We start from the raw sequence: 27,345 nt of genomic DNA on the forward strand, positions 1-27,345 counted from the left end.
ACAACCAAAAATGTTTCCAGACACCGCTCACAGTCTCTTGAGCGGCCAAAGTGCCCTGGGTGAACCACTCATCTAGATGTATTCCTCTAGCCAAGGTTAAGTAATCCACATATACCTTATTCATCAGTACCTCCATTTTATAGGTAGGAAAACAAAGACATTTCATGAAACATAAAATCCACTGTATGATGCATAACCTAGTCAAGGATCTGAAACAGAACTGATGTCTTAGCCATTTCCCATCTTTAATAATCAATAAACAGTATTGCTCTTAAGAGAACGTGAAGAAAATTATCCATATCAAAAGCACGGAAAATAAGCATCATTAATAAAAACCATCGAATGACTAGATTTTACTTCTAATCTCTTTGGATTCATTAGCTACTCCTCCAGAGTTAAAATAATTACTTTTTTTTTTTTTTTTTAAAGATTTTATTCGTTTATTTGAGAGGGAGAGAGTGAGTGAGTGAGAGAGAGAGCGTGCATACAAGCCGGGGGAAAGGCAGAGGGAGAAGCAGACTCCCCACTGAGCAGGGAGCCCAACATGAGGCTCGACCCCGGGACCCTGGGATCATGAGCTGAGCCGAAGGGAGATGCTTAACCGACAGAGTCACCCAGGCACCCCTAATTATGGCTTTTGTTAATGGCTTCATGTTTCCCACTGGGTAAACCTAGTAACTAAGGCCATCTGGTAATAACCAAAATAGTCTGTTAAATCATCAAGCTAGCAGAACAAGAAAATAATGACACTGTTGCCTGAAGGGTTGTCTCCGTCTACTCCTGTTGACCCTCGCTTCGACGAATCCCAGCATATCTAAGGAAGGCATGGATCCATCTCGTAAGCACATCACGGAAAGTGCGAATATACCGGACAATGGCAGTAGAACATCTTACTTAAACTGCTGATAATAAAACAACACAGAAGTAGGAACCCTTCTGCACCGTCTTCTCCTCATTCTGGGAACAAGATTGTTAATGCTTTATTGATACTGGATGTTACCAGAAGGTTTGAAGGGCGAAATAAGCAAAGAAGTGCTACAGTGGACTTGAAATGTGCAAGTCTGTACTGTAGCTTCCAGGCAGGTCCTTAGGTTCCAAGCAAGTCTGGTCACCCCTCAGTATTCGGTAGGACAGCTTCAAACAGGCAACTAAGCGAGTACAAATAAGGAGCACTCTACAAACGGCTCTTACTTACTACGAAGGTCTTAGGATAAATATGTTTATGCTTTGACTGGATAGTCACGTGGATATCAAACACGTGGTGGCTGTGTAACACTAGTCGGTGAAGCGTCTTGCTTTCCTTCATGATGTCTTCAATCTTCTTTCCAGAGGACATAACATTTTCTAAATATTCTGAATCTTCTGAGTACAACTCATCTCCTGAAATATAGTTATTTTGATTCCACAGTGTTATTTTACAAGATATTCCAAAACGTTAGCCACATATACATTGGTATTTATTTATTTTCCTCTATGTCGTGTTTGGAGCTGAGATAGGCATTAAGTAACTCTAATTTTATGAGCGTACCTAAATTTCTTTCTTGTGTTTTTAATACCTACTTCCCCCGCCTCCCCAGTCACCAGGCAAGAATTTTCTTTGGGCACATAAATATTTATGACTGGTATTTTTTCATCACAAACTATCCCTTCTAGACTAGCTCATGACTTGCTTTATCCTAGTCAGTATTAATATTGGCCGTGATAGCAATGTATTTTTGGGTTTCTATGTGGGCTGTTCTAAGGATTTTAAGGTTAAATTACAGAGATTAACACTTACACATCAAAACTGCTAAACCATCCCACTGTAGGATGAGGAACAAATATCATCCTGTTCTGAGAACTGAGCCAAGTAGCTGGGAAACAGGTCACAAAGTTCTACTCTAAAATGCCATAAAACCCCTGCCTGGCACTTGCCCAACAATCGACCACCAACAAACTCCCTAATTCAAATAAACTGACAATTTCTCATGATTCAAATTCTTAATAGAGTGTACTCGAAAACAGATGTTCCCAACTTCATAGTTTGTTTGCTCTCACCATTCAAAATTAAAAAGTAAAAAACAAAACAAAAAAAAACTAAAATGTAAAAAAGTAAGATAATATATAAGAAAGAACTTTGTCAATGTCTAGGAAACATTTAAATAAATGTATATGCACATGTATAAAGTGAGTTATTCAGAACTTCTAGTTATAATAAACACTATGGATATCTTACAGACTTTGACCTTACTTAATAAACTGCTGCATTGTGTAAAGCAGACAGTAATTCGTGTCTGTGTTATGCAATACTGCCATACAGCCCCGTGCATTAAATATGACCACTAAATATGAGAAAGCACTGATGCTTCACTGACTTACCTGGTAAAAGCTGGACCATTGCGTTAGCAGTTAAAAACGTGATTGGCAACCATTTTTCTATTCCTTCCGACGTACCGTCCAAACAAACTTTGTGCAAGTCAGAGAGAGAGGTAAAGTTAGCGAGTCTTCTTATTTCATAGAATTGTGGAGGTGCCAGGCAAATTTCTTTTTTCATGAAACTCTCAGTTGCCTCTGATGGAGATGACCACTGTGGAAGATAAAGGTCAGGGTTCCTAAGGCTTATTCCAAACGCAATCAAAGATTGGAAATCATTGGAGTGCTACCCAAATCGAACGAAGTTGTATAATTAATTCATTAATGTGCTTGATTCCTCTGAGACAGCATGAAAAAATTTGATAACAAACCTTCCCCCTCCTCAAGAGGTTTGTTAATGAAAAAGATCTGAAGTGAAAAATACACAGGATAGTACAGCAGACTAGATGCTACATATGAGACAGAGAAGCTGAAAATGTAGCAATAGAATCTATTCAAAATAAGGCACAGAGAGAAAAATATTTGAAGAAAAAATGAAAAAGGTATCAGTGACATTATCAAGTGGTCCAATGTAAATGTGTAATTGGAATCCCAGGAAATAGAGGAAGGTGAAAAATATCTGAAGGAACAAATAAGACAAAAAAGAAAACCATGCACAATAGTGATCAAATTGATGAACACCAATGATTAAAACACTTTTTTTTTTAATTTTTATTTATTTATGGTAGTCACGCACACACAGAGAGGGAGGAGAGAGAGAGAGAGAGAGAGAGAGGCAGAGACACAGGCAGAGGGAGAAGCAGGCTCCATGCACCGGGAGCCCGACGTGGGATTCGATCCCGGGTCTCCAGGATCGCGCCCTGGGCCAAAGGCAGGCGCCAAACCGACTGCGCCACCCAGGGATCCCTCTTGAACACCAATGATTAACAGGAAATATTTAGAGGAGCCACACACACCAAAAAAAAAAAAAAAAAAAGAACCCCATATTGTGTACAGAGAAACAAATAGTTAAAAGCAGACTTCTCGTTATAAATTACACCAATTAGAATATACCAAAGCAACATCTTTAAGTAGTGACTATCATTCTGCACCCGGCCAAAAATACTTAAAAAAAAAAAATGAAGGCAAAATAAAGTATTTTTCAGATAAACACAATTTACAAGATTCACTATCAGAAGATCTGAAATGTGGGCAGCCCCGGTGGCTCAGCGGTTTAGCGCCGCCTTCAGCCCAGGGCCTGATCCTGGAAACCTGGGATAGAGTCCCACGTTGGGCTCCCTGCAAGGAGCCTGCTTCTCCCTCTGCCTGTGTGTATCTCTCTCTCTGGGTCTCTCATGAATAAATAAATAAAATCTTTAAAAAAAAAATGCGTGAAGGAAAACTTGACAGAACTAAAAGAGAAAAAGATATCCACAATTACTCATTAGAAATGTCCCTATTCCTGGGGCGCCTGGCTTGCTTGGCCAGTAGAGCTTGCAACTCTTGATCTCAGAGTTGTGAATACAAGCCCCATGTTGAGTGTAGAGATTACTTAAAAAGAGAAAATATTTGGGCAGTCCGGGTGGCTCAGCAGTTTAGCACCGCCTTCGGCCCAGAACGTGATCTTGGAGACCCGGGTTCGAGTCCCACATCGGGCTCCCTGCATGGAGCCTGCCTCTCCTTTCTGGGTCTCTCTCATGAATAAGTAAATAAAAAATATAAAAAGACTGTTTTTCCAGCCTTCCTATCAGTATCCAATAGAACAAGGAAACCGTACGGAAGAACTGAAAGGTGCCACCAACAAATTTAACCAAATTGATGTTTTTGCAAGCACAGCACCCGACACAGCATTATTCTTTTTTAGGTGCAAAGGAAACATTTACCACGATGGAATCCTACTTGTGGCCACAAAACAAATCTCAATACATTTAGGGCCTCCATCACAGTAAAGTACGCTGTCCTGGGGCATAACTAGACTGCGTGGGCATGACACGAGGCAACCGCAGGCGAAGTGCTTAGGAAGGAGCCTGGCAGCTGAGCAGCTCCGTGCAGCTCCAGGGAGCTCCCCCCTGGGGGTGGGGTGGGGAGCACAGGGCCTCCGGGTCTCCGAAGCAGCTGGGGAAAGCAGGGAGCCCTCCAGCCAGGTGCTGGCTTGACCTGCGGGGCTGCACAGCTCGGCTGCCATGCCCACACTGCAGCTACACCCACGGGGATTCGGTTCACTTTCGACCTCACAACTTGAGGATGCTGCAGAAAGCCTTATGCATTCAGCGGAAAGGTCACCTCTGGTTTCTGACCCGCCCCCCAAACCCCCCTCCCAGCTGGCTACTAACTACCTAAGGAGCGCTGCGCGGGAGCCGAGCCGGGGGCAAGCTCCCCATCGGGCGGGAGGTCAGCAAGGTGCACGCTGCCCCGGTCCCCTGCAGCTCAGATCAGGAGGTCAGCAAGGTGCATGCTGCCCGGGACCCCTGCAGCTCAGATCAGGCGGGGGTCAGCAAGGCGCACGCTGCCCCGGCCCCGCTGCAGCTCAGATCAGGCGGGAGGTCAGCAAGGCGCACGCTGCCCCGGGGCCCCTGCAGCTCAGATCAGGAGGTCAGCAAGGTGCATGCTGCCCCGGGACCCCTGCAGCTCAGATCAGGCGGGGGGTCAGCAAGGCGCACGCTGCCCCGGCCCCGCTGCAGCTCAGATCAGGCGGGAGGTCAGCAAGGCGCACGCTGCCCCGGGGCCCCTGCAGCTCAGATCAGGCGGGAGGTCAGCAAGGCGCACGCTGCCCCGGTCCCCCTGCAGCTCAGATCAGGAAGTCAGCAAGGTGCATGCTGCCCCGGCCCCGCTGCAGCTCAGATCAGGCGGGAGGTCAGCAAGGCGCACGCTGCCCCGGGGCCCCTGCAGCTCAGATCAGGCGGGGGGTCAGCTAGGCGCACGCTGCCCCGGGGCCCCTGCAGCTCAGATCAGGCGGGGGGTCAGCAAGGCGCACGCTGCCCCGGCCCCGCTGCAGCTCAGATCAGGCGGGGGGTCAGCAAGGCGCACGCTGCCCCGGGGCCCCTGCAGCTCACATCAGGCGGGAGGTCAGCAAGGCGCACGCTGCCCCGGCCCCGCTGCAGCTCAGATCAGGCGGGGGGGTCAGCAAGGCGCACGCTGCCCCGGTACCCCTGCAGCTCAGATCAGGCGGAGGTCAGCAAGGTGCATGCTGCCCCGGGACCCCTGCAGCTCAGATCAGGCGGGGGGTCAGCAAGGCGCACGCTGCCCCGGGGCCGCTGCAGCTCAGATCAGGCGGGAGGTCAGCAAGGCGCACGCTGCCCCGGCCCCGCTGCAGCTCACATCAGGCGGGGGGGGGGGGGGGGTCAGCAAGGCGCACGCTGCCCCGGCCCCGCTGCAGCTCAGATCAGGCGGGAGGTCAGCAAGGCGCACGCTGCCCCGGCCCCGCTGCAGCTCAGATCAGGCGGGGGGTCAGCAAGGCGCACGCTGCCCCGGCCCCGCTGCAGCTCAGATCAGGCGGGAGGTCAGCAAGGCGCACGCTGCCCCGGGGCCCCTGCAGCTCAGATCAGGCGGGGGGTCAGCTAGGCGCACGCTGCCCCGGGGCCCCTGCAGCTCAGATCAGGCGGGGGGTCAGCTAGGCGCACGCTGCCCCGGGGCCCCTGCAGCTCAGATCAGGCGGGGGGTCAGCTAGGCGCACGCTGCCCCGGCCCCGCTGCAGCTCAGATCAGGCGGGGGGGGTCAGCAAGGCGCACGCTGCCCCGGCCCCCCGCCGCTCACCCCACCCCCGTGCACTGCAGCCCGCGCGCCCCACCTGGCAGCGCACCACCTCGCTCCCGTCCGGCCGCACCGGCGGCGGCTCGCTCAGGCAGCACATGAAGAAGGACGTGTCGAAGCGGCGGCCGCCGGGGCGCGTGAACGGCGTGAGCCAGCCGCCCCAGTCGTGCAGCGCCCAGATGTCGGGCGTGCAGTCGAGCTGCTCGCACAGGCTCAGGAAGAGGCGCGGGTCGCGGCGCACGCGCTCGCGCCAGGCGTCCAGCCCCGGGGGCGGCGGCAGGGCCCGGGCCGGCTCGCGCGCGGCGGGCGGGGCGCCGCGGGGCCGCAGCAGCAGCACGCCCGCCTCCTCGAACGCCTCGCGGACGGCGCACACGCGGGCGGCCACGTCATCGGGCAGCGCCGCGGGGGCCGCGTCATCGGGCTGCGCCGCGGCGGCCCCGTCGGCGTCCGGCAGGCCCGGGAACGGGCGCGGCGGCGGGCGCGCGGGGCGCAGGCCGAAGCGCGGCGGGCCGTGGTGCGGCGCGAACAGGCGCAGCCAGTCGGCCGAGCGGTCGGCCGCGTCCTGCACGCCGCCCGGGAAGACGTGCGCGCCGGGCAGGAAGCCCTGGTCCTGGCAGCGCTGCAGCAGCAGCAGGCGGAAGCCGCCGGCGGGCAGCGGGGGCAGCGGCGGCAGCGGCGGCAGCGGCGGCGCGGCGGGGCTCGGGCGCGTCCAACCGGCCGCCAGCACCACCGTGGCCGCCCGCCGCCAGCCGCTGGCCCTGGGCCGCAGGGAGCCGCTCATGGCGGGCGGCGGGAGCTCGTCCGGGGCGCGCAGACCCAGGCTCGGGGCGTGGCGCGCGCGGGGGACCGAGGCCCCGGGGGAGGGGCGAAGCGGCGCCGCCCCCGCGGGGCGTTGGCTGGGCCGGGCCCGGGACTCCGCGGGGATCCCCGCCGCCCGCCCCGCGAGCTCCTCGTCCGCGCCCCGGACGCTGGGACCCAGGGCGGCCGCGCGGCGGGGCGGGGCGGGGCGGGGCGGGGCCTCGGGGTCCGGGGGTCTCCGGGCGGGGCCTCGGGGTCCCGGGGCGTGACCTCGCGGTCCGGGGGTCTCCGGGCGGGGCCTCGGGGTCCCGGGGCGTGACCTCGCGGTCCGGGGGTCTCCGGGCGTGACCTCGGGGTCCCGGGGCGTGACCTCGCGGTCCGGGGATCTCCGGGCGTGACCTCGGGGTCCCGGGGCGGGGCCTCGGGGTCCGGGGGTCTCCGGGCGGGGCCTCGGGGTCCTGCGGTCTCGGCGTGACCTCGGGGTCCCGGGGCGTGACCTCGCGGTCCGGGGGTCTCCGGGCGTGACCTCGGGGTCCCGGGGCGGGGCCTCGCGGTCCGGGGGTCTCCGGGCGTGACCTCGGGGTCCCGGGGCGGGGCCTCGCGGTCCGGGGGTCTCCGGGCGGGGCCTCGGGGTCCCGGGGCGGGGCCTCGCGGTCCGGGGGTCTCCGGGCGGGGCCTCGGGGTCCCGGGGCGTGACCTCGGGGTCCGGGGATCGAGTCCCGCACGTGGGGAGCCCGCTTCTCCCTCTGCCTGTGTCTCTGCCTCTCTCTCTCTCAAAAATAAAATCTTCTTTTTAAAAAAAATGCTTAGGGGTGTACGTGACCTGCATGGTAAGAATGCAGTGCAGCTTTGCCACCAGGCCTGGTGACCCCTGCACCACCAAACGACCAAGAACTAAGACTTAATCCCTTGGACGGCGGGTGAACACGGAAGTATGTTCTCTTTAGCAGAGAAGGTCCAAAGGGTAGGTCTCTAAGCTTTGCAGGCTCACCTGACCCCAGCCCTGAGGACCTGATGGATGAACCCCACCCGAGTTAGGAGTTCCCCCACTGCTAGGCCTGAATGTGAAAGGTCCTTGGGTTCCTGCCCCTCGGGTAATCCGTCTTGTGTTCTGGACACTTTTTATTGCCAGGGCACCTGGGACCACCTTAAGCATCTCAGAACATTTGATGACTTCCACCTTGATGGGAGATGTTAAACCCAGACCTAGAGATGGGAATTTTTCTCCACTTCGCTTTCTTAGTGGCTGGAATACACTCACGTCCCAGAGAAAGCCTGCTTGTCTTCTCTTTTACAACTCCTCAGTTGCCAACAGCTCCTCCCACAAATGCTGTGACGACATTTGTTGTGCTTTTGGATGAAATCTAGACTGTTGGTGGGCCTCACTGAAGAGCAATCCTTTTAATGTCTGTTGTTTCCTGGGGGAGAATCCACAGGTGGCACTGCCAGCTTTTTTTTTTTTTTTTTTTTAAGCATTATTTTCTAAAGGTGCAAATCCCAGCATTGGCTGTATCCCAGAAACAAACAAACAAAAACGGGGCCACATACTGAGAAAAGCGCACATATGGAGGCCAAGAGAGGACGTATATCCAGTGAGAGGGTTTCCTGACTCTCATCTACCTTGGGTCTGCAGAATCCACGGGAACCCCTTTCTGAAACTGCTTCCTAAATGCAGTTGGCTCTCTGCTCGGAGAACACCATTTCGGAATCTGTTGCAGAGTCTGGAGTGGCACCCTGGAGCATGTATTTTCACAGTCCCCGACTCCGCGGGTGATTCTGGTGCCGTGAGCCATGGGAAGCTGTGGAAGGTGGTGAAACGATTGAGTTCATGTCCTTAAAGGTAACCCTAACAGCGGCACGGTGACTCGATTGGATGGCGCTGGACTGGAGACCCCCGGACTGTGCTACGCAAGAACTGATGAAGGCCTAAACTAAGAGAGTGGCCATGGAGAGAGGATGACGTGGGAGAAAGGAATGATTTACAGAGTATTTAGGAGGTAGACTTGATGTAATGTGGCAATTGGCTCAATACGCAGAGCAAGGGACAGGAAGGAGTTAAGTCCTAGCTTGGGAGATTCAGGTAATAGTTATGCAATCCTAGAAGGTGTGATAATAATGATATTAAGCATGTGCTGTGTGTGAGGCATTAGGAACTTTGTAAGTATTAGCTGTATAATCCTCACAAAGCCTTACAAGGTGGAAATAGTCACGCCCTCTTACAGAAGAGAAACTATTCAGGGAGGGGTTAAGTCTCTTAAAATGGGATACACTAGTCTCTTCACTGCAGAATGAGACCATCGTTCTGTAGCTAAAAATGTTTATTTTGGTATCAGCTAGTTTTCCCAAAGGCTGGTCACCCCTGAGTGAGATGACCAGGTTCTAGAGTGTGTAGCAAACTTTGGTGGGGTCTTAACCAACACAGAACAATCTGGAGAGCCTCGCACTGCCATGTTGGCCCTAGGGGGCTCTGTGTGGTTATGCAGTACCAGTTCATGTATGTATCTGCAGGGGACATTCTGTGACCTCAGTTATCTGAACTGTAGCCAAGAGCAAGAACAGAAGCAAACAATAAACCCTGGAATAGCAGGAGGGATGCAAATATCACATTCAGATCTAATGTGCTCTGCTCAGAGGGAAAATTAATTTGGAGACATATTAATCTATTGCTCTTGACTAATTCCTCTGAAACCTGATGGCTTACAATGATGAACACTATCTCACAGTTTCTGTGGCTCCTGTGGTTCAGGAGAGCATCTTAGCTGGGTGGTTCTGATGACTCTGTGTCTCCCATGAGATTGTGATCAGCCTATCAGCCGGGGCTTGACTGGGCCTGAAAGATCCGTTTTCACAACGGCCGACTCCTATGGCTGTTGGCTGGGGGCCTCAGTTCATCTCTACACTGGCGTCTCCATAGAGCATTTGAATGTCTTTGAGATTGGGCGCTTGACTTTCTCCAGAGAGAGTGGCCCAAGAAAGAGGGAGAGAGAAGCCATGATGCCTCTTAGGACTTAGCCTGAGGAGTCACCTGCCATTTCCACAGTATCCTATTTTTCCACTAGTCTTCTCTCTTCAACGTGGACGGTCACTACACTAAAACAGCAGGACGTGGGGAATCATTGGGGGTCCTCTTGGAGGCTGTAGTCACAGCGGATTAAAAAAAAATAAAAATAAATAAAAATAAATGAAGCCCTCTAAGCATTAGAATAAAACAGGTAAAGTCCTCTATAATCTTTGACTCAAACTTTAGAAGCAATAAGGGAAGAGACTGGTCGGTCAACCTGTCCATACTGTTGTTCTCTCCATACTTATAACTTTATTTTTTTTAAATTTTTTTTTTTTATGATAGTCACACAGGGAGAGAGAGAGAGAGAGGCAGAGACCCAGGCAGAGGGAGAAGCAGGCTCCATGCACTGGGAGCCTGATGTGGGATTCGATCCCGGGTCTCCAGGATCTCGCCCTGGGCCAAAGGCAGGCGCCAAACCGCTGCGCCACCCAGGGATCCCCTACTTATAACTTTTTTTTTAAATTTTTTTTTAATTTTTATTTCTTTATGATAGTCACAGAGAGAGAGAGAGAGAGAGAGAGAGAGAGAGGCAGAGACACAGGCAGAGTCTGGAGAAGCAGGCTCCATGCACCGGGAGCCCGATGTGGGATTCGATCCCGGGTCTCCAGGATCGCGCCCCGGGCCAAAGGCAGGCGCCAAACCGCTGCGCCACCCAGGGATCCCCTACTTATAACTTTATCACAACAAAAACGGCATAAGAAAGCCTAAGACGTAATAAACTGGAAAAGTGATCTGCAATGACTGTCAGAAAGCGTTAAGCCTCCAGATGTATAGAAAAATGGGCGAGGAAAGAGTTTGGTGTGATTATTTCAGGTCACGGCTGATGTGTCTGTCTCCAGACGTGGACACAACTCTCGGTGTGCCCTGCCCAGCCCTGTCCTGCCAGGGCCATCGTGCCAGCTGCTCCAGCCAAACAGTAAGTGTGCGCAGTGATCCGCTAGTAGCGCCAGCAGTTTCCATGTGCCACTTGGTCATGAGAGAGTGAGTCACTTTGCTTGACACATTTGCTTACTTCATAGCTAAGGACAGTTGACTCTTCATTCTTCTGTTCTACAGGTCCTGCCCAGCTTTATTTACAATAGAAAAAGTCCTTGTTTGATTTATAAGAACATGCTAAACCTTAAAAAAAAAAAAAAAACACTTTCCAAACGTATCCTACTCTTTATCTATAGCCCCAGGCAATCTTATTTTGTCGAGTTCAGCAAGGCCAAATTCCTTCCTGTTATCCATTATTTATCAGGTTTTTCAGTGAAAACGGAAAGAAAAGGAGAGAACGTGATCTACAGGGCTAGCCACAGAGAGAGAACTTGGGCGCCTTCAGCTTGGACACTGGCTGGTGGCAGGGAAGCCTGCCAAGCCTTCCCAGAAGCCGAGGGGTGTCACCCGGGGTTCAACAAAATCCACCTGCGATCGACCAGTAAAATGCTGTGCGCCACAAATCGCCATGTAAAAATTATTTCTCCAGATGTTTTTTGAGAAGGAATTTAAAAAGATTCACAGCACTGTTTTCTCGAAAATGTATAGACTCCATTTATGGAACATTCTGGAAAAGGCAAAACTATGGGGAAATAAATGAGGTCAGTGGTTGGCAGATCCTGGGGTGGAAGGAAATCATTGACTAGGAAAGTATGTGGGTGGGGGGGGTAGGGGGATGAAAATGTTGTCCTGCTTGTGGAGGTGGTTACAGGATTGCACACCTTTATCAGAACTCAACAGCACTCAGAGGAGAAGGACAAATGTTACTGTATTTAACTTATACCTCAATGCGTTCGACTTTAAATTGCACAGAGTCCAACTTCCAGATAAGTCTGTACATGACCTTCATATTACATACCTTCCGTCATTTTGACTTGATCAATAATAACAGCCGTGGCAGCCAACATTTATTGAGCCCTGTGCCCAGATAAAAATCTTACACTGATACCCTTAAGAAATCTTAATCTGATACCCTATTATTGCTCCCATTGCGAAGGTAAGGACACTGAGGTCAGAGACATTGAAGAACTTCAGTGAGATGGGATCTGAACTCAGGTGTCTACACCTTATTCCATAACCTCAAGGCTATCGTGTTCCTGATACTACATTTCAGAACTTCTGATTCTCTGGGGTAGGATTCCAAAAGCGTTTTTACTTTGCTTTTAGGGGAGAAGGTTCTGAAATCATTTCTCATTACACTCTGAGACCCTGTTAATATTTATATTTTAATGACAATAATACTTTCTAGATGATAAAAGCATTCAAGATTTTATTGTAAAAACAATATAACATGAAATTATTGGGAAAAAACCCCCACCATTCGTAATCCCACCACCTTCACAAGCATCTTCATTTCTGTACATATCCTTGTAGATCTCCATATGCCTGACGCATCCATACAGGCAGGGGACACTCAACTTCGCCTTCTGGCAACAGCATCTTAAAAAAGACTTCAAAATCATCTTGTCAATGGGAGCTGAGGTTTGGCTTTTTTACCTTTGTCATGTAAGCTTAAGGTTATAAATACCAACAAGGATGCCCAAGACCTCAGAGCGCTACAATGAAAACACCCAGAATCCTCTGTGGAATGATATGAAAATAAGTAAATGAAAAGGAGCAATGGTTTTTTTTTTTTTTGTTTTGTTTTGTTTTTTTTTTTTTTTTTGAGAAATCTGGCCTTTCCCCGGGGACACAGGGCTGCAGCATGTGGTCAGTTCCTGCTCCTCTGGTCAGGTCTTAAGAGCCAAAGAAATAGTATTTGAATATGACTTTGATCTGTGTTGGCCACAGCCAAAGATCGTTCATGTGGAGACCTACTGTTCTTCCCGTTTCCATCCTGCATTACAAGATGAGTATAATCATACTGTACAGAAGCACTTGGAGATTTAAAATCCTGGAGAATTTCTGAACATCTCTTTATGGAATGAAATCGGTGAAGGGTAACAATGTTGATCAGGACATTCACTCACTTCAGGTGGGAATAAACATTAAGAATATATACGTATTTTTAAAAAAAATCACCAGAGTTGATAGCTGAATCATTTGAGGGTGTCTTTTCCAACTAAGTTATCAATGTTGCACGTTACCTCTGATTTTTTAATTTAATAAAAAATTTCAGTCAATCACCCAAACCATTGACATGAAGCCTTTGATTCCACCTTAGATCTGATGCCGCGTACAGAACCACCCACGCTGTGCTCCCGTTTCCTGATGTCAGGCAGCCAACATAGAGTTCTGAGGGCACCAGGTTACTTACAGAATAGGATTAGGATTTTCCCAGCCTCTGTGGATAAATGACAGTTTCACATCCGTAATTTCCCAGAATCAGTTTAGGTGGCCACATTGCTGTTTCATCCACACTAGGCTTTCTCAGACTCAGACTTAACAGTCTGAATCAAAATTCCCAATCTAGGGATCCCTGGGTGGTGCAGCGGTTTGGCGCCTGCCTTTGGCCCAGGGCGCGATCCTGGAGACCCGGGATCGAATCCCACATTGGGCTCCTGGTGCATGGAGCCTGCTTCTCCATCTGCCTCTCTCTCTGTGACTATCATAAATAAATAAAAATTAAAACAAAAAAACCCAAATTCCTAATCTAATTTAAATACTACAAATAAGAAGCGTTTACACAGACTTGCTTTTAAGCCCATCCTCTAAGTCTGATATGGACCCAAATCACAGTAAGCTCGGTTCATTCTGAGTTTTTAAGTTCCTACGGAATTTTATCAACAGACTAATTCTAGATAATAACCACCAAACTGTAACCTTTCATTTCAGTACGTACCCAAACCAACAATAACAACCCCAACCCCCCCCCCCAAAAAAAAAAAAACAAATGGAATAACCCTTTCTGGTTTAACTGCATTCTGTGAAATGTTTTCAACTCTGGAAGGGACCTCTGAGTCAATTGGTCAGGGCTCCCCTCGTGTCACCACCGAGGGAACCCAGGCACAGGAAGGTCAGTGACTTGTCTGAGGTACTTGGAGAGACAGGGAGAGCCTCTGCCCATCACAGCTGAGCTGGCCTCGAGGGCGAGGCACCCCCCCCAAAGGAAGACAGAGGTAAGTCCTACCTTTTTTATTTCTCAGGCTGACACACGGGGCTCACATTCAGGGGTTCACCCCCTTAACAAGCATTCATTACAGAAGGGAGGGCTACATCTGAAAAGCAACCCAGGAGCTAAAAATATATCAATGTGCAGGCTGAAAAGGGAAATGCAGCATCATCAGGATCCGCACCTAAGTAAACCCCAGACTACTTGTCATTTGACATCACACATCTCCTTAGGAGCTTACTGTAAACCTCAAGTAAATCTTACGGGTTATGTTCTAATTTTCCTTACCAAGAATCTTTCCCTTGCAGCATTTGAAAGCCTACGTTCTTAGAGCACACACACAAAAATGAATTTACCAGGCATTTTTTTTTCTCTCCTACGAACTAGTGTTTGTTAACTACTAGCAATAGTTCATCGTTTCCCTAAGTGCCTTGACATTCCAATTGCCTGTCTTCTGGAAATCAAACAGTACTGTTTTCCCAAACGAGAAGTCAGAGATATTTTCTCTTTACAGTTATTTATCATAGCATTTAACCTTGGAAATAAAGATCTATCCTTTGACATACCTTTAACTTGGGAAACTAGATGGTTTTGTTTTTTGCCACAGACTCTAACATTGACCTCGTCGTATACGTCCTATGCTAAACATTTTAAATCTTGTTCCTATACTTGTATCATGGTATATAAATCATACCAGATGTTTTTAGAAAATTAATGACTTTGATACCAAGCACCTAAATCAAATCGGGCTTCTATCAGAAAGCAATGTCTTGAATTATATACATAGAAATGAGAGCAGAGAGAGAGAGCGACAGCGGCCTATTGCTCAAGGAGAAAGTGACTCTGCTTGCACCACGTAGCGGAAGTTCTGGTAGGCAATGTTAGAACTCCAAATAATATAAAACGTTCTTAATGCTTAAACCTTTCAAACACACACACACACACACACACAAAAAACAAAAAACCTTTCAAACACAGAGTTGTTTAGGTTAATAGGCCTGCAGGATAAATACATTCATTGTAATTCAGCTTTTGTGCCTGAGTGTCAAACATTTTATTCCTAATTTCAGCGAGCAGAGGACTCTCAGAATTAGGTACACACCTGATTGCACATATAATTAAATACCCAAAGATCTGCGAAATGGGTGGAAAGGGTGATAATGACATTTGTCCCAATTGCTCTCTATGGATTATGCAACATCTGATGGATTTTTTTTTTCTTCAGTAGGTTCTGCTGAACAATTTTTTTTTGTCGCCATCATGAACCAAAACAACTCGATAGGAACAGAAGGGTCACTGCATTAGAAACAAGAATAGGGACGCCTGGGTGGCTCAGCGGTTGAGCATCTGCCTTCGGCCCAGGGCATGACCCACACTGGGTTCTCTGCAGGGAGCCTGCTTTTCCCTCTGCCTATGTCTCTGTCCCTGTGTGTCTCTCAGGAATAAATAAATAAAGTCTCTCTCTCTCTAAAAAAAAAAAAAGAAAAGAAACAGAAGAGTATATATAGGGCGTGGCGTTTAAAGGATGTTTTCCAACATTGTCTCACAAAGTGCCCATCCTCACGGAGGGGGACACTTGACGGGATAAGCACTGGGTGTTATTCTGTATGTTGGTAAATTGAACACCAATAAAAATTAATTTATAAAAAAAAAAAAAAAAAAAAAAAAAAAAAAAAACAAAGTGCCCATCCTGCTTTAGTCTGGAAGAACCAAAACTTTGGGGAAAGTGACAGACATTCTGTATTGTGTTGTGTCCAGGAGGGGGATGAGGGTATGAGGGGAGTTAGAAAAATTTTGTGTCGTCTGTGAAGTTACCCTGGGCCGGCAGGTGCAAAAAGAATTTGAAGTGGCCTCTATTCAGATGAGGCAGAAGGTGTTCCTTTTATTAGTTAAGTCATAAAACTGTTAATCGGTTTAAGACCTTGTGTTTTAAAACTATTATCTCTCTCTCTCTCTCTCACACACACACACACACACCCCATATTTCCACTATGAGGTACTGGAATCTCCTGCTGAGGCTGGAAGGGTGGCCCCCAGCACTGGGTGCCAAGGCTGCAGGACTGCTGCTATGTGTCCCTGCCCCTCGGTCCTCCAAGCTGGCCTTGTGAAACTGTCAATTCCCTCCTCCCGGTGGAGGAGTAAATATTTGACCACTTTCGGGGTAAAAATGGGAAAAAAAAAAAAATCCTGGTTAGTTTTCAGCCAAGCCAAAGTCTCTGGGTTTGATTCCTAATTACCTTTTGAGAGTTAAATGCATGTGTTTTCTTAGCCTTATTTCCCCAACATTCTCTCTGCACCACAGGTGGCAGGTGGCGGCACTGCTCATGTAAATTCCAGCCTGGGACCCAGGGCTTTCTACCTTAACTTACTGAGCAAAAGAAGCCTGTATGCGGACCGTGGTTCTGGAAGATTATGCTACGGCCTCCTGCCTCCAAGACGGCCTATTTTAATAACAGATGCACATTTACTAACTTATGTAAGTAGAGACCACAATGTTTGACTCACTGGCACGTATGACACCGTGGCCAAATGTCCTCTATAAAAAAACCAGCTTTGATAGAACAGAATATGGTTATATGGGTTTTCTTTCGAAATGGTTACGGTTCTTAAGAAGCTGCTGAAATGCCAAGCGGGGGCTGCTGCTTCTAACCCAGTCTCAGGGATAATTGGTTCAAACAGCCTGTGAGGTTTACCCTCCCAGGGGTCAGTGTGAGGGTCAGGGAGCTGCCCAGCTTCCTCCAAAGCGAGCTCTCCTACTGGCTAGCAGGCAGATTCCAAGGGATAGAAAGGATTAAGGGCAAAGAGGATTCTGCAGCCCTCCCCCAAAGGAGGATCAAACAACTCTGGTCTAGTTCTGGAACAAAAATAAGCCCCGGCAAAGGAGAAAGTGCCTGTTCCAATAGCATATGTCCCGTCCCAAAGCTTGAGGCCCTCGAGGCTGACTGGAGAGAGCCCTTTCCAATAGGCAAGGGGGTGTAGTGGATCCAAGCCCCTGGAGGCAGTTTCCAGGTGTCTTCTCTGGTTTCCTAAGTGCGGAGGGTCAGCACTTGAGGGGGACGTCAGGGCCCCAAACCTCTTCTAGCTGTTTCTGTTAACCAACAGATACACTCTGCCAAGAAGCTCAGTGGTGCGCCTTAGAAAAAGCACTTTGCACCCGCTTCTCTTTGCACACTCTCCTAGGCTTAGGCCCAAGGGATTAAGGTAATAAAACCTGCTTACATCTTCTTAGTTTTTTTCCCCCCCCAGCAGGAAACAAACCCGCCCCCCACCCACTTCATTCCACCTCGGCCCCCCCTTTCAAACCGGCCCACGCGAGTTTGGAGGGGGGGGATCGCCAGTGGGGTGGAGACCACCCACGTCACACTCCCTACACGCGCCCCTGGCAGCACACGTGGCAACCCATTAACTCAGAGAAATCTGGGGTCACTGTGGACGGTTTTCTACTCATAAGAGGATAAAGCTGCTGCACTGCAATAGCGGTGATGCCCGGGCGGCCCGCGCAAAATTAACTCCTCCCGGGCCAGCAAGAGGAATCCGTGTTCCGCCCGCCCGGGGCAGAGGGGCGTGTGCTTGGGACGCGCAGGTGTGCCCGCAGGTGTGCCCGCGGGTGTGCCCGCGGGTGTGTGCCCGCGGGTGTGCACACTCAGGGGTTGAGGGCCGCTCCCTTACACGTGCCGCATCCCGCTCCGGTCCCCGTCCCGAGTCCAGGCACGGCCGTCGTTCCCGAGGGGTGTCTCCGGGGAGGGACGGAGGGAGGGAGGGGAGAGGCGCAGGGCTCGTGCGTCCGTGTGTCCGTCAGCTCAGCTTGGCCACGCAGACGGCCAGGGCCACGGCCGCCAGCAGCACGGCGCTGAAGACGGCGGCGGCCAGGGCCTTGCTGGGGTCGCAGGGCCCCGAGCGCTCCTGCACCGACGCGGGGCCCACGGAGGCGGCGGCGGACAGGAGCTCGGCGCCCGCCGTCTGCCGGGCCTGCACGGTCCAGCGGGGCACGTTGACCTTCATCTCCATGTCGTGGATCATGTCGCTCACCTGGAGGACCTCCCGCTCCAGCTCGCGCAGGTCGTCCCCGTCCCGGTCGCCGTCCCGGTCGCCGTCGCCGTCGCGCTCCGCCAGGTGCCGCAGGCTGCGGGCCGAGCCCCCCGGGCCCCCCGGGCCCCCCGCCACGCCCGTGCGCACCAGCGGCCGCCGCGGCGCCTGCAGCGGGAAGGCCGAGCCCAGCGCCAGCGCGCGCCGCATGTCGGCCTCCAGCAGGTCCAGGCAGCCGGAGAAGGCCGCCCACAGGCGCTCGAACTCGGCGCGCTCCTCGCCGCCCAGGCCCCGGTCGCGCAGCGGGGCGGCCAGCCGGGCGCGGGCGGCCGCCGCCAGCTCCTGCGCCTCGCGGCGCGTCCTCCGCAGCTCCTGCCGCAGGGCCTGCGAGTCCGCCGAGCCGCCGACGGTCAGCGCCAGCAGGTGGTGGCACGCGGTCGTCCTGTTGAGCGCGTCCAGCAGCGCCTCGCACTCCTCCCGCGCCATGGCCGCGCGCTCCGCTCTCGGACGGCGGCCCGGGCGCGGCTCATGGCCCGGGGGCCCCCGCGACGCGGCCCGTTAGCGGCGCCCCGGGCCCTCGCCCATCGCGCCGGGCGTCTGCGCCGCCCTCGCCGCCAAGGGCGCTCTCGGCGGAGGCCCGCGGGCCGTCCCCATCCTCCCCGGGGCCGTCCCGGGGCTGGCCGCCGCCGCGTCGGGGATGCCAGGACCCGCCCAGGGCAGGGATGGGCGGGCCCCGCGCGGGAGGTCACGTGCAGCCCCCCCCCCGTCTCCCCCTTCTCTGCACCCCATTACCGCTCTGGAGCACCAGCGCCCTGCAGCCCCAGCCCTCCGCTACCGTACAGATGGGGAAACTGAGGCCCGGGCTCCAAAGAGGGGGAGGGCAGGCTCACGCGGCGCCCACGCAACCGAGGGAACCGGAACCCAAGGACCCCAACTGCCAAGCCCCTGCCAGACACGGGGCGCTGTGCCCCGTAGGATGGGCGCCTCCGTCCCCCACGGCGGGCTGTAAAGGGCGACCGCAGGGCGGGCCGGGCCCCGGGCTCCCCCGCGCCGTGCAGCCCGCTTTCCAGGAACGCGGCGCGGACCCCACCTCCAGGGTCACACCGGCTCTGCCCCGCCCCCTCCCGTCCCGGGCATGCGCAGTCCGCGGCTCCGGGCCCGGGCCGGCCCGAGGAGGAAGCGCCGTGCGCCGCCCGCGCCCCTCCCCGGCAGGGCGGGCTCCGCGATTGCTCGCCGCGCACGTCACTCAGGGCGAGGCCGGCCGCTCATTGGGCCTTGCGGGGGCGGCTCCGCCCAGCGGCGGAGTACAGAGGTGGGCGGCGGGGCGGCCCCGCGGTGCTGGGGCGGTGGGCGCCGAGGTCGGCGCGGGGGCCCGGGGGGCGTCGCCGCCGCTCCGACGAGCGGGCGGTGCAACTATGTAGCCTTCCAGGTAAGCGTCGTCCCTCCTGCTGGGCCCGCGCCTGCCTTCCCGCGGGACGGTCGCCTCGGGGCCTAGAGGCCGGGCGGGGCCCCCGAGCGGGGGGAGGGGCTGTCTGCGCCCCGAGGGGGGCGGCTGCCCCCGGGCACCCCCCAGCCCGCCCCGCCCGCGCTCCGTCTGCTGCCGGGTGGGGGCGGCTGACCCCCCGCGAGCAGCACGGGCCAGCGGGCGCGGGGTCCTGGGAGCCCGGCTGGGGGCGGGGGCCGGGGGGGGGTCCGCAGCCCCGGGCCCCCGTGGCTCCCGGGGGTGGTGGAGGCGCAGCGGGGGGAGGAGGGAATCCCTGCCTGTCAGCCTGCGGAGGGGCCCGGCTCCAGGTCGCGCTGGGTAGAAATTACTCCGGGAAAACTTAAAGCAGCAGAGATGTTCCGGGCTCTGCGTCTGTTCAGCTCTTTCCGTCGAGCACGGACCCCCCCCCCCCCCCGCCCCAGGCGCGGGAGCCAGGCAGGGCCCCTGGAGACGCTGGGGACTTGGGCGCCGGACCCGGGAGCAAATGATGCGCCTTCAGCGGGGATTTAGGACACTCGGGGAAGGAGGGGCTGGGGAGACTGGAGGGACTGCTGGTTTGCCCGCTCTCCGGGGTTCTCCCAAGTTTACGGGTTTCATGGAGGAGAGGCCCCTATTTTGGTCAGCTCACCCTCACCCTCCCACCACCAGCCCCGGAGAAGAGCAGGGGGCCCAGTGGGGTAGTAGCGCTTTGAGTCCGCCTTCCCCGGCATGGTGTTGAGGTGGACCAGAAGACCCAGAGCCCACCGGGCCCCAGGGCAAACCCCCCCCCCCGCCCCTCACTCAGAGCTCTTGTCCTTTAATCTATAGATTTGGGGCCAGGGCTTGGACACTCCAGGCCTGGGCCATGCTCCACTGTGGAGGGTCTTATGGGGGCCTTGGCAGGGGGAGAGCAGTTTTCAAGACGAAATGGATAGAAGGAGGGAGAACCCATCACTTTGGGGAGCTTTGGGGGACAGCAGAGGGAGATGAGGCTGCAGAGATGGGTGGAAGGCCAGAAGGAGAGGCCCTTAATGGCAGGAAGAGAAACTGAGAGTTCATCTAGCAGGGAGTGAAGGGAAAGTCCTGGAAGAATATAGTAGCCCCCCCACTCCCCACTGCATCCTTTAGTCCATTGAGGATGGACTTGAGGAGGTGTCCCCAAGACCCCCAGGGGATGTTGGGAACCTTGGATAGTACCAAACCCTGTAGTCCATTTTCCCCCTGTCTCTATATAGCTATAAGTTTAATACATAAAATAAGCTTTGTAAGCGATTAACAAAAATAACAAAGTAGAACAATTGTTAACAATATGCTGTGATAAAAGTTATGTCAAGGTGGTGTCTCTCTCTCTCTCTCTCTCTCTCAGAATATCTTAATTGTACTGGGCTCACCCATCTTGTGATGCTGTGAGATGATAAAATGCCTCCGTAATGAGATGAAGTGAAAAGAACGATACAGGTATTGTGATGTAGTGTTAGCTACTACTGACTTTCTGACGATATGTCAGGACGAGGATCCGTCTGTTTCCAGACCCCGGTTGACCGCAGGGACCTGAAACTGGAAAGCACAACTGAGGCTCAAGGGGGACTGCTGCCCTATAGTAGACCTCAGTGTTGGAAAGATCACTTTGTCGTCTTTTACGTGGACCGTGAAAGGGAGAGGCAGAGGCCTCTGAAGGAGAAGTGCAGGATGGGAGCAGGGACAGATACTTCTGACGAGCCTCAGTGGCGGGAAAGCAGTTGGGGCTCTGACGCTGAGTAGCTCCCTCGAGTGAGCTCTCCGCGCCTGGGCTTGCCACCAGGAGTCATGCTGCCCGGCAGCATCACTGGGAGAGCAAGCGGTCTGGTCTGCCTAGGGCCTGGGGTCAAGGTCTTGATTGTGTCTCCTTGTGGCTCTTGGCACGATTGTTGCCCTCATGAGGACAAGTACTGGGTCTTTGTTACTCACACATCTGTGCACTGTTAGTGTTTCTGTGGGGCTCTCCCTTTGTTTATGAATTGCCAGGGTTCTCCGTGTCCAGCAACTTGATCCTCTCCTAGAGGAGCCGAGGAATGTGACCCTGTGATGATAGATACCGGACCTAGAAAGGATTCAGACCCAAAACCAGACCCTCCACGTGTGAGAGACACTGAGAAGTGGCCTTTGGAGCTCCTGCCCTTCTGGTCGAGATTCTGGCAAGAAAGTGGGTGCTGGTGGCACTGCCTGCAACTCCAGGAGCAGGGTGATGAGTGGTGTCCTCAGGGGTTGTTGGGTTCCTCCACACCCTCCTGCTCCCTTAGTGGTCACGCCCCTCTTCCAGCTCTGGGGCCTTCTTTCCCTGCGCTACTCACCACATTCCAGCTGTCACCGTGTTTAGCTAGTTCTGCGTGTATTGTTTGCTTCTGGTTTTTTGCAAGCGCCTGCGTGGCTGCCTGGGGCCAGCGTCTTACCCTCCCCTGGATGAGGATATCCAGGTTCTGTGAGAGATGACCCCTCCCTGGGAGCTTGAGCTTCCTCTAACACCCCACTATCATTTTGCTCAAGTGGACAAACAGTTACAGCATGCCTACAGTGAGCCAGGGGGCCAGGCACAGACTGGATGCTTTGAAGAGCTTTGAGAAAAATATGGCTAGGATCCCTAGATGATACAGTCCAGGACATAAGGGACTGTAATATCATACTGTACGTCACCCAGTTGTTTCCCGTTGCTATTAAACATAGATGAATTAGAAAGTTTTCCCTTTTTGCCTTTTCCGTCTGCATCGCAAATTAAACTAGTTGGAGACTATTGCTCATCATTTGGAAGATAGGCCTGGTCTGGGTCTTTGGTGAGGTCCCTGATCAAAGGATGGGAGCAGCTATAGCGGTGAGATTTTAGCTGGGAGTTTATCTCTGGGAGGCAAGGCACAGACTTTGCTGTGTTGGATTCTGCTGAGCCAGGCTGCACACGGTCACCAGACGGTCCCTGACCACCCAGCCTCATCTGGGCTGGTGGGACGGTTGTAGACCACAAAACCACAAGTGTGCACACCACCTCTTGAAATGTCCGGTACTAGTTTGGGACCTTGCCTGGCTCTCCTGTTCATGGAGTAAGCTCAGATAACTCACATTCAGCGGTATTTGGTATCTCTGGCTAACTTTGATGGATTTGCTGTAAATCATCCTATCAATTTGAGCTTAGGCAGGGGTGGAATTTTTTTTTTTTTTTCAAAAAAGAGTTTTATAAGAGGATTCGCTCATCTTTCCAGTTTTATAAGGAAGGGTCAGTTTACTCTGCATGTTATTTTCAAATATAAAATGAGGACACCTGGGTAGCCCAGTTGGTTAAGCGTCTGCCTTTTGGCTCAGGCCAGGATCACAGGGTCCTGGGATCCAGTCCCACATTGGGCTCCCTCTCCCGCTACACAGACACACACACACACACACACACACACACACACACGCGCGCGCTCTCTCTCTCTCTCTCTGATAAATAAAATCTTTAAAAAATATATAAAACTAATTCTTGCAACTAGATTTGTGAAGACGTTAACCTATTTTAAGCATTTACCCCCTATATAAGAATTCCATTCTGGCATTAAGCACCAGATTGTATTAGATTAGCATATGTTTTAAAACACTGCAACCAAAAGGTTGAGAATAGTATTGGACAGAGCTCCTAGAAACCCTTCCCCCCCGGATGGAGGGTTCAGTCATCGGCAACCAGGAGGAATGATGTCCAGGAGAAAACAGATGACTTGGGACTGAAACACAGCAAGCTCTGTCCCACTCACAGCAGTGCTTGCTCCCAGTCTTGCGTGTTCCATGCTCTTGAACTGAATGCTTTGATGTGGCGTTTAGGGGCCTCCCCTCGCCTTGCTGTCCCTCTCTGACCAGCACTGACTGGACTCATCTCATCTAGTCAAATAAATTTACTCTTGGGTTTTCTGTGCCCACAGGAACCTGTTCTTGCTTCTTGAACCTTTGCCTTGCTCTGGTCCCTGCCAGGGATGCCTCCCCGCCCTCCCCTGCTGCTCCCTTCTCTGTCCAGTCCTTACCTGTCCCAGCACTGCTCTGGGTTTGTTTTACTCTGCTGATGCACATTCCTTGCCTCCCAGCTAGGTTGCTACCTCCTGCATCCGAGCCCACCCTTGCCACCTCTGTCTTGGGTGCAGAGATGTAGGAGCTCTGCTGGCATCTCGTCTGAGGAGCAGAAGGAGCATCGCTTCCCAGCTTCATTCCGACCGCGTGGCATCCTGCCTCTCATGCGGTTTCTGCCCAAGGTGTCTTTACTTTAGCACGCTGTCCTGTAGAACCAGTTGTGTCAGAAACCAGGGAGAATTTTGTTTTCTTATGACGGTGTCCCAACAAAATCGCATTATCCAGTTGTTCTGGTAGGGACTTCTAGAAGGATTATTTGGGCTCCAGGAATAATTGAATTCAACAAGACAAATACCTGAATTGTTACAGAGCTGTCTCTGGGGTCCAGGAAGGGATTATATGTAGCCTTTTTCATGCTAGACTCTTCCCCTAAGAGGATTTGCAGGGAGCTCAAGGGCCTCCTTCAGGCAGTCCCCAGAGGGCCTGCAGCAGAGACAGTTCTGGCTGGACCAGACCGAGGGAATTCAATGTACGGCCCATGTGACTGTCTGTCATGGTGACTTTTCCTTTGGGGGAAATGAAGTGTGGGATCTGTACATCTGTGGCTCGTGAAGTAACCCTTAATCCAGGCATGTTTGTTTTACACGATGGGTGTCGTGGTTAAAGGGGTGGCTGTTAGAATAAATTTTGACATCTGTGTGACTTAAAGTTGGCCAAGTGAGCCTCAGTTTCTTCATCTGCAGCATGTGGGGCTAAGGATACCAATAGTGAGCATTGTTACAGTTGGTTGCCTATAGTTATCACGAACATTAAAGTGAGATGAGGATGAATAGAAGTGATCACAGTCCCTGAATCAAAGATACTCTCAAACAGTGGCTGTTTTTATCATCGGCCATTAACAGAAAGAATTCATAATGTGCTTATGTGTGTTGTCCTGGCATCTTCCCAAGAAGGCATTTTGGAATGTTGTTACATAGCAAGGAAGTAATTCAGTTTTTCATTCATATTTCATTTAGGTCATAACAAGGATAAATTTACTTGATGCCCTTTAAGAGTTGCTAATTTTCTTTTTTTAAAATGTTTATTGTTTATTTACTTATTTTAGAGGAAGAGAGAGGGCAAGCGTGGGGGGCAATGAGCGGGGCAGAGGGAGAAAGAAACTCAGGTAGCCTCCTGAGTGCAGAGCCTGATTGATGCAGGGCTTGATCTCACGACCCTGAGATCTTGAACCTCAAATTGCAACCTGAGCCAAAACCCAGAGGCAGATGCTCAATGGACTGTGCCATCGAGGAGTCCCAACTAATTTTCTCTTTTTTTAAGGAAGAGGTCTCAGGCTCAAACTCAGAATATTTGGCAGTCAGGAGTATCTAGCACATTTTTAAGTAATGTTCATTGTTTTTGTAACTTTTTAAAAAGACTTTATTTTTATTTGAGAGAGAGAACACACGCGGGAGTGGGGTAAGGAGCAGAGGGAGAGAGAAGCAGACTCCCCGCTGAGCAGGGAGCCCAACACGGGGCTCATTCCTAGGACGTGGGGATCATGACCTGAGCCGAAGGCAGATGCTTAACTGATGGGGCCACCCAGGTGCCCCGTCTTTGTAAATTTTTTTTTAAAGATTTATTTACTTATTCATTCATTCATTCATTCATGATAGATATATAGAGAGAAAGAGAGAGGCAGAGACACAGGAGGAGGGAGAAGCAGGCTACATGCCGGGAGCCTGACGGGGGGACTCGATCCTGGGACTCCAGGATCATGCCCTGGACCTAAGGCAGGTGCCAAACCGCTGAGCCACCCAGGAATCTCCCCGTCTTTGTAATTTTTAAGATTATCTTTTTTTATAGGGGTATACTGTTTTTATTTATTTCTAAACAATGGTGGTATTAAAATTTTTTTAATTATTAATTTGTTTTAGAGAGAGAGAGAATTCCAAGCAGATTCTGTGCTGAGCCCAACATGGGGCTTGATCTCACAACCCCGAGATCAGGACCTGAGTGGAAATCAAGAGTCCGATGCTCAACCACCTGAGCCACCCAGGCACCCTGGAGCATAGTGTTTGTATATTTCAAGTTGCAATAAGTGTTCTTTTTGAAATAAATTTTAAAAGAGAGTACGTGTTTAAAGGAATATGTCAAACACTAACAGTGGAACCTTTATATACAATTATGCAGATTATTCATTTGCATAGGTGCTCTGCCCGGGAGAGTGAGATGTTGGCAGTACAATGTCTCACTGATGTTGGGGCTGATAAATGGACTGTGAGCTACTTACCAAGCCATGTGCCCTGGCATAGGACTCTTGTACCCACTGGGAAGATGGGGTGCCTTTTTCTGTTTCTCACAAAGATACCCATGTAGGCCAGCAGTAAGTGGTGGGACGTTGGTATGCTGTATGGAAAAACAGTGGAATGTAAATGGGAGTCTTATAAGACAGGTGTTTGTATTCTTATTGCACCACTTGAGATGGAGGCTCAGATTCTTTTTCTATGCCCATTTTTCACATTCCTCCCTGGTAGCTGAGTGAAACTAAAATTATGTATAGTAAATGGAGCAGACCAGGGGCAATGGAAGCCCCATTCACAGTAGGAGAAAAATCTGTACAGAATATACAAATACTGTTTAATAAAAGTTGTGCATTATCCATGATCTTTATAGAGAAAATTTAATTGGAAGACATAGAAGAAGACATACATGGAAAGACATACCATGTCCATGGATGATGAGATTCATTATTATAAAAATATTGACTCTCCAGTCCATAAACTTAGTGCATTTCTAATAAAAAATCCCAACAGAATTTTTCATGGTCAGTTTTTGATGAGCTGGTTATAATTTATGTGGTTTTACAAAAATTAGGACTAAGTAGACAATTTTTGAGAACAAGGGGGAGGCCTTTCTTTATGAGATATCAAGGCTTACTATGAAGCTGCAGTCATGTAAACTAATGTGGTCTAGCCCTGCTGTGTTCAATTTAATATCCACCAGCCATATGTGACTTTTAAGCACTTGAATGTGGCTAGTATTAATTGAAAGGTGAATGTAAAGTACATGCCAAATTTTGAAGATATATTTTTTAAAGATTTTATTTATTCATTAGAGACCCCAGAGACATAGGTAGAGGGAGAAGCAGGCTCCGTGCAGGGAGCCTGATGGCGGGACTCGACCCAGGACCTGGGATCATGCCCTGAGCCAAAGGCAGACGCTCAACCACTGAGCCACCCAGGCGTCCTCAAATTTTGAAGACTTAGTAGAGCAAAAAAGAATGTAAAATGTGTCATTAATAACTTTAAAATATTTATCATGTGTTAAAAATATGGCATTTTGGATATATCAGGATAAATTTATTATTAAAATCAATTTCACCTGTTTCTCATGTGGCTACTAGAAAATTTTATTTTATTTTATTTTATTTGAAAATTTTAAATTACATATTTGATTATGCATAGCATATATGGATAATATTTCTCATGTATCTGTTGGATGGCCCTGGTCTAGACTATTGAGGTAGAGTAGAGCTCAAAAACAGGCCAAACATATGTGGGAACTTGGAGTATAGCAAAAGGTAGCATTAGTGGCCAGTGTGAAAGGGATAGACTACTCAAAAAATGATAATGGGGGAATCCCTGGGTGGCGCGGCGGTTTAGCGCCTGCCTTTGGCCCAGGGTGCGATCCTGGAGACCCGGGATCGAGTCCCACGTCGGGCTCCCGGTGCATGGAGCCTGCTTCTCCCTCTGCCTGTGTCTCTGCCTCTCTCTCTCTCTCTCTCTGTGTGTGACTATCATAAAAAAAAAAAAATGATAATGGGACAATTGGCTTATGCTGTGGACT

At 51.4% G+C, this 27,345-nt stretch overlaps 3 protein-coding genes and 1 long non-coding RNA gene across 7 annotated transcripts in view; 2 read left to right on the forward strand and 2 right to left on the reverse strand.

Annotated features, from left to right (window-relative positions):
* Nucleotides 1–946: 946 nt before the first annotated feature.
* On the reverse strand, nt 947–6,925 carry NUDT19 (nudix hydrolase 19). The gene is made up of 3 exons (XM_055312022.1): nt 6,119–6,925; nt 2,359–2,566; nt 947–1,380 (listed from the first exon to the last, which is right to left on the reverse strand). Exons 1-3 carry the CDS (start codon nt 6,860–6,862, stop codon nt 1,175–1,177), a joined length of 1,158 nt encoding a protein of 385 aa, XP_055167997.1. The 5' UTR covers nt 6,863–6,925; the 3' UTR covers nt 947–1,174.
* A 311-nt stretch (nt 6,926–7,236) lies between these two features.
* LOC129499714 (uncharacterized) lies at nt 7,237–10,061 on the forward strand. Its single transcript, XR_008662443.1, has 2 exons — nt 7,237–7,843; nt 8,012–10,061. It is a non-coding gene; the product is annotated as an uncharacterized LOC129499714 (long non-coding RNA).
* A 7,179-nt stretch (nt 10,062–17,240) lies between these two features.
* RGS9BP (regulator of G protein signaling 9 binding protein) lies at nt 17,241–18,727 on the reverse strand. Its single transcript, XM_055311047.1, has one exon. The coding sequence runs from the start codon at nt 18,480–18,482 to the stop codon at nt 17,766–17,768; it is 717 nt and encodes a 238-aa protein (XP_055167022.1). The 5' UTR covers nt 18,483–18,727; the 3' UTR covers nt 17,241–17,765.
* A 592-nt stretch (nt 18,728–19,319) lies between these two features.
* The window catches only part of ANKRD27 (ankyrin repeat domain 27), a 52,552-nt gene continuing 44,526 nt past the window's right edge, over nt 19,320–27,345 (forward strand). Inside the window, exons 1-3 of one of the 4 annotated variants that reach the window (XM_055309648.1) lie at nt 19,320–19,425; nt 20,825–20,916; nt 25,434–25,572. In XM_055309648.1, coding sequence (XP_055165623.1) covers nt 25,531–25,572 — 42 coding nt within the window. In that variant the 5' untranslated portion in view covers nt 19,320–19,425; nt 20,825–20,916; nt 25,434–25,530. Of the gene's footprint in view, nt 19,426–20,824; nt 20,917–25,433; nt 25,573–27,345 lie in introns of those variants that run through there. The other 3 variants (XM_055309650.1, XM_055309651.1, XM_055309649.1) reach the window with 3 other exon arrangements.

The sequence above is a fragment of the Nyctereutes procyonoides genome, unplaced genomic scaffold (assembly GCF_905146905.1).
Source record: "Nyctereutes procyonoides isolate TBG_1078 unplaced genomic scaffold, NYPRO_anot_genome, whole genome shotgun sequence".
In the NCBI taxonomy this organism is placed as follows: domain Eukaryota; kingdom Metazoa; phylum Chordata; class Mammalia; order Carnivora; family Canidae; genus Nyctereutes; species Nyctereutes procyonoides.

Bases quoted from the DNA above. Each gene is read 5' to 3' on its own strand.
- NUDT19 (XM_055312022.1), bottom strand. From the start codon at position 6,862: ATGAGCGGCTCCCTGCGGCCCAGGGCCAGCGGCTGGCGGCGGGCGGCC. The intron at 2,567-6,118 runs GTGGGGCGCGCG...TATCTTCCACAG, and splicing joins GCGAGGTGGTGCGCTGCCAG to TGGTCATCTCCATCAGAGGC. The intron at 1,381-2,358 runs GTAAGTCAGTGA...ACTATATTTCAG, and splicing joins AATGGTCCAGCTTTTACCAG to GAGATGAGTTGTACTCAGAA.
- RGS9BP (XM_055311047.1), bottom strand. From the start codon at position 18,482: ATGGCGCGGGAGGAGTGCGAGGCGCTGCTGGACGCGCTCAACAGGACG.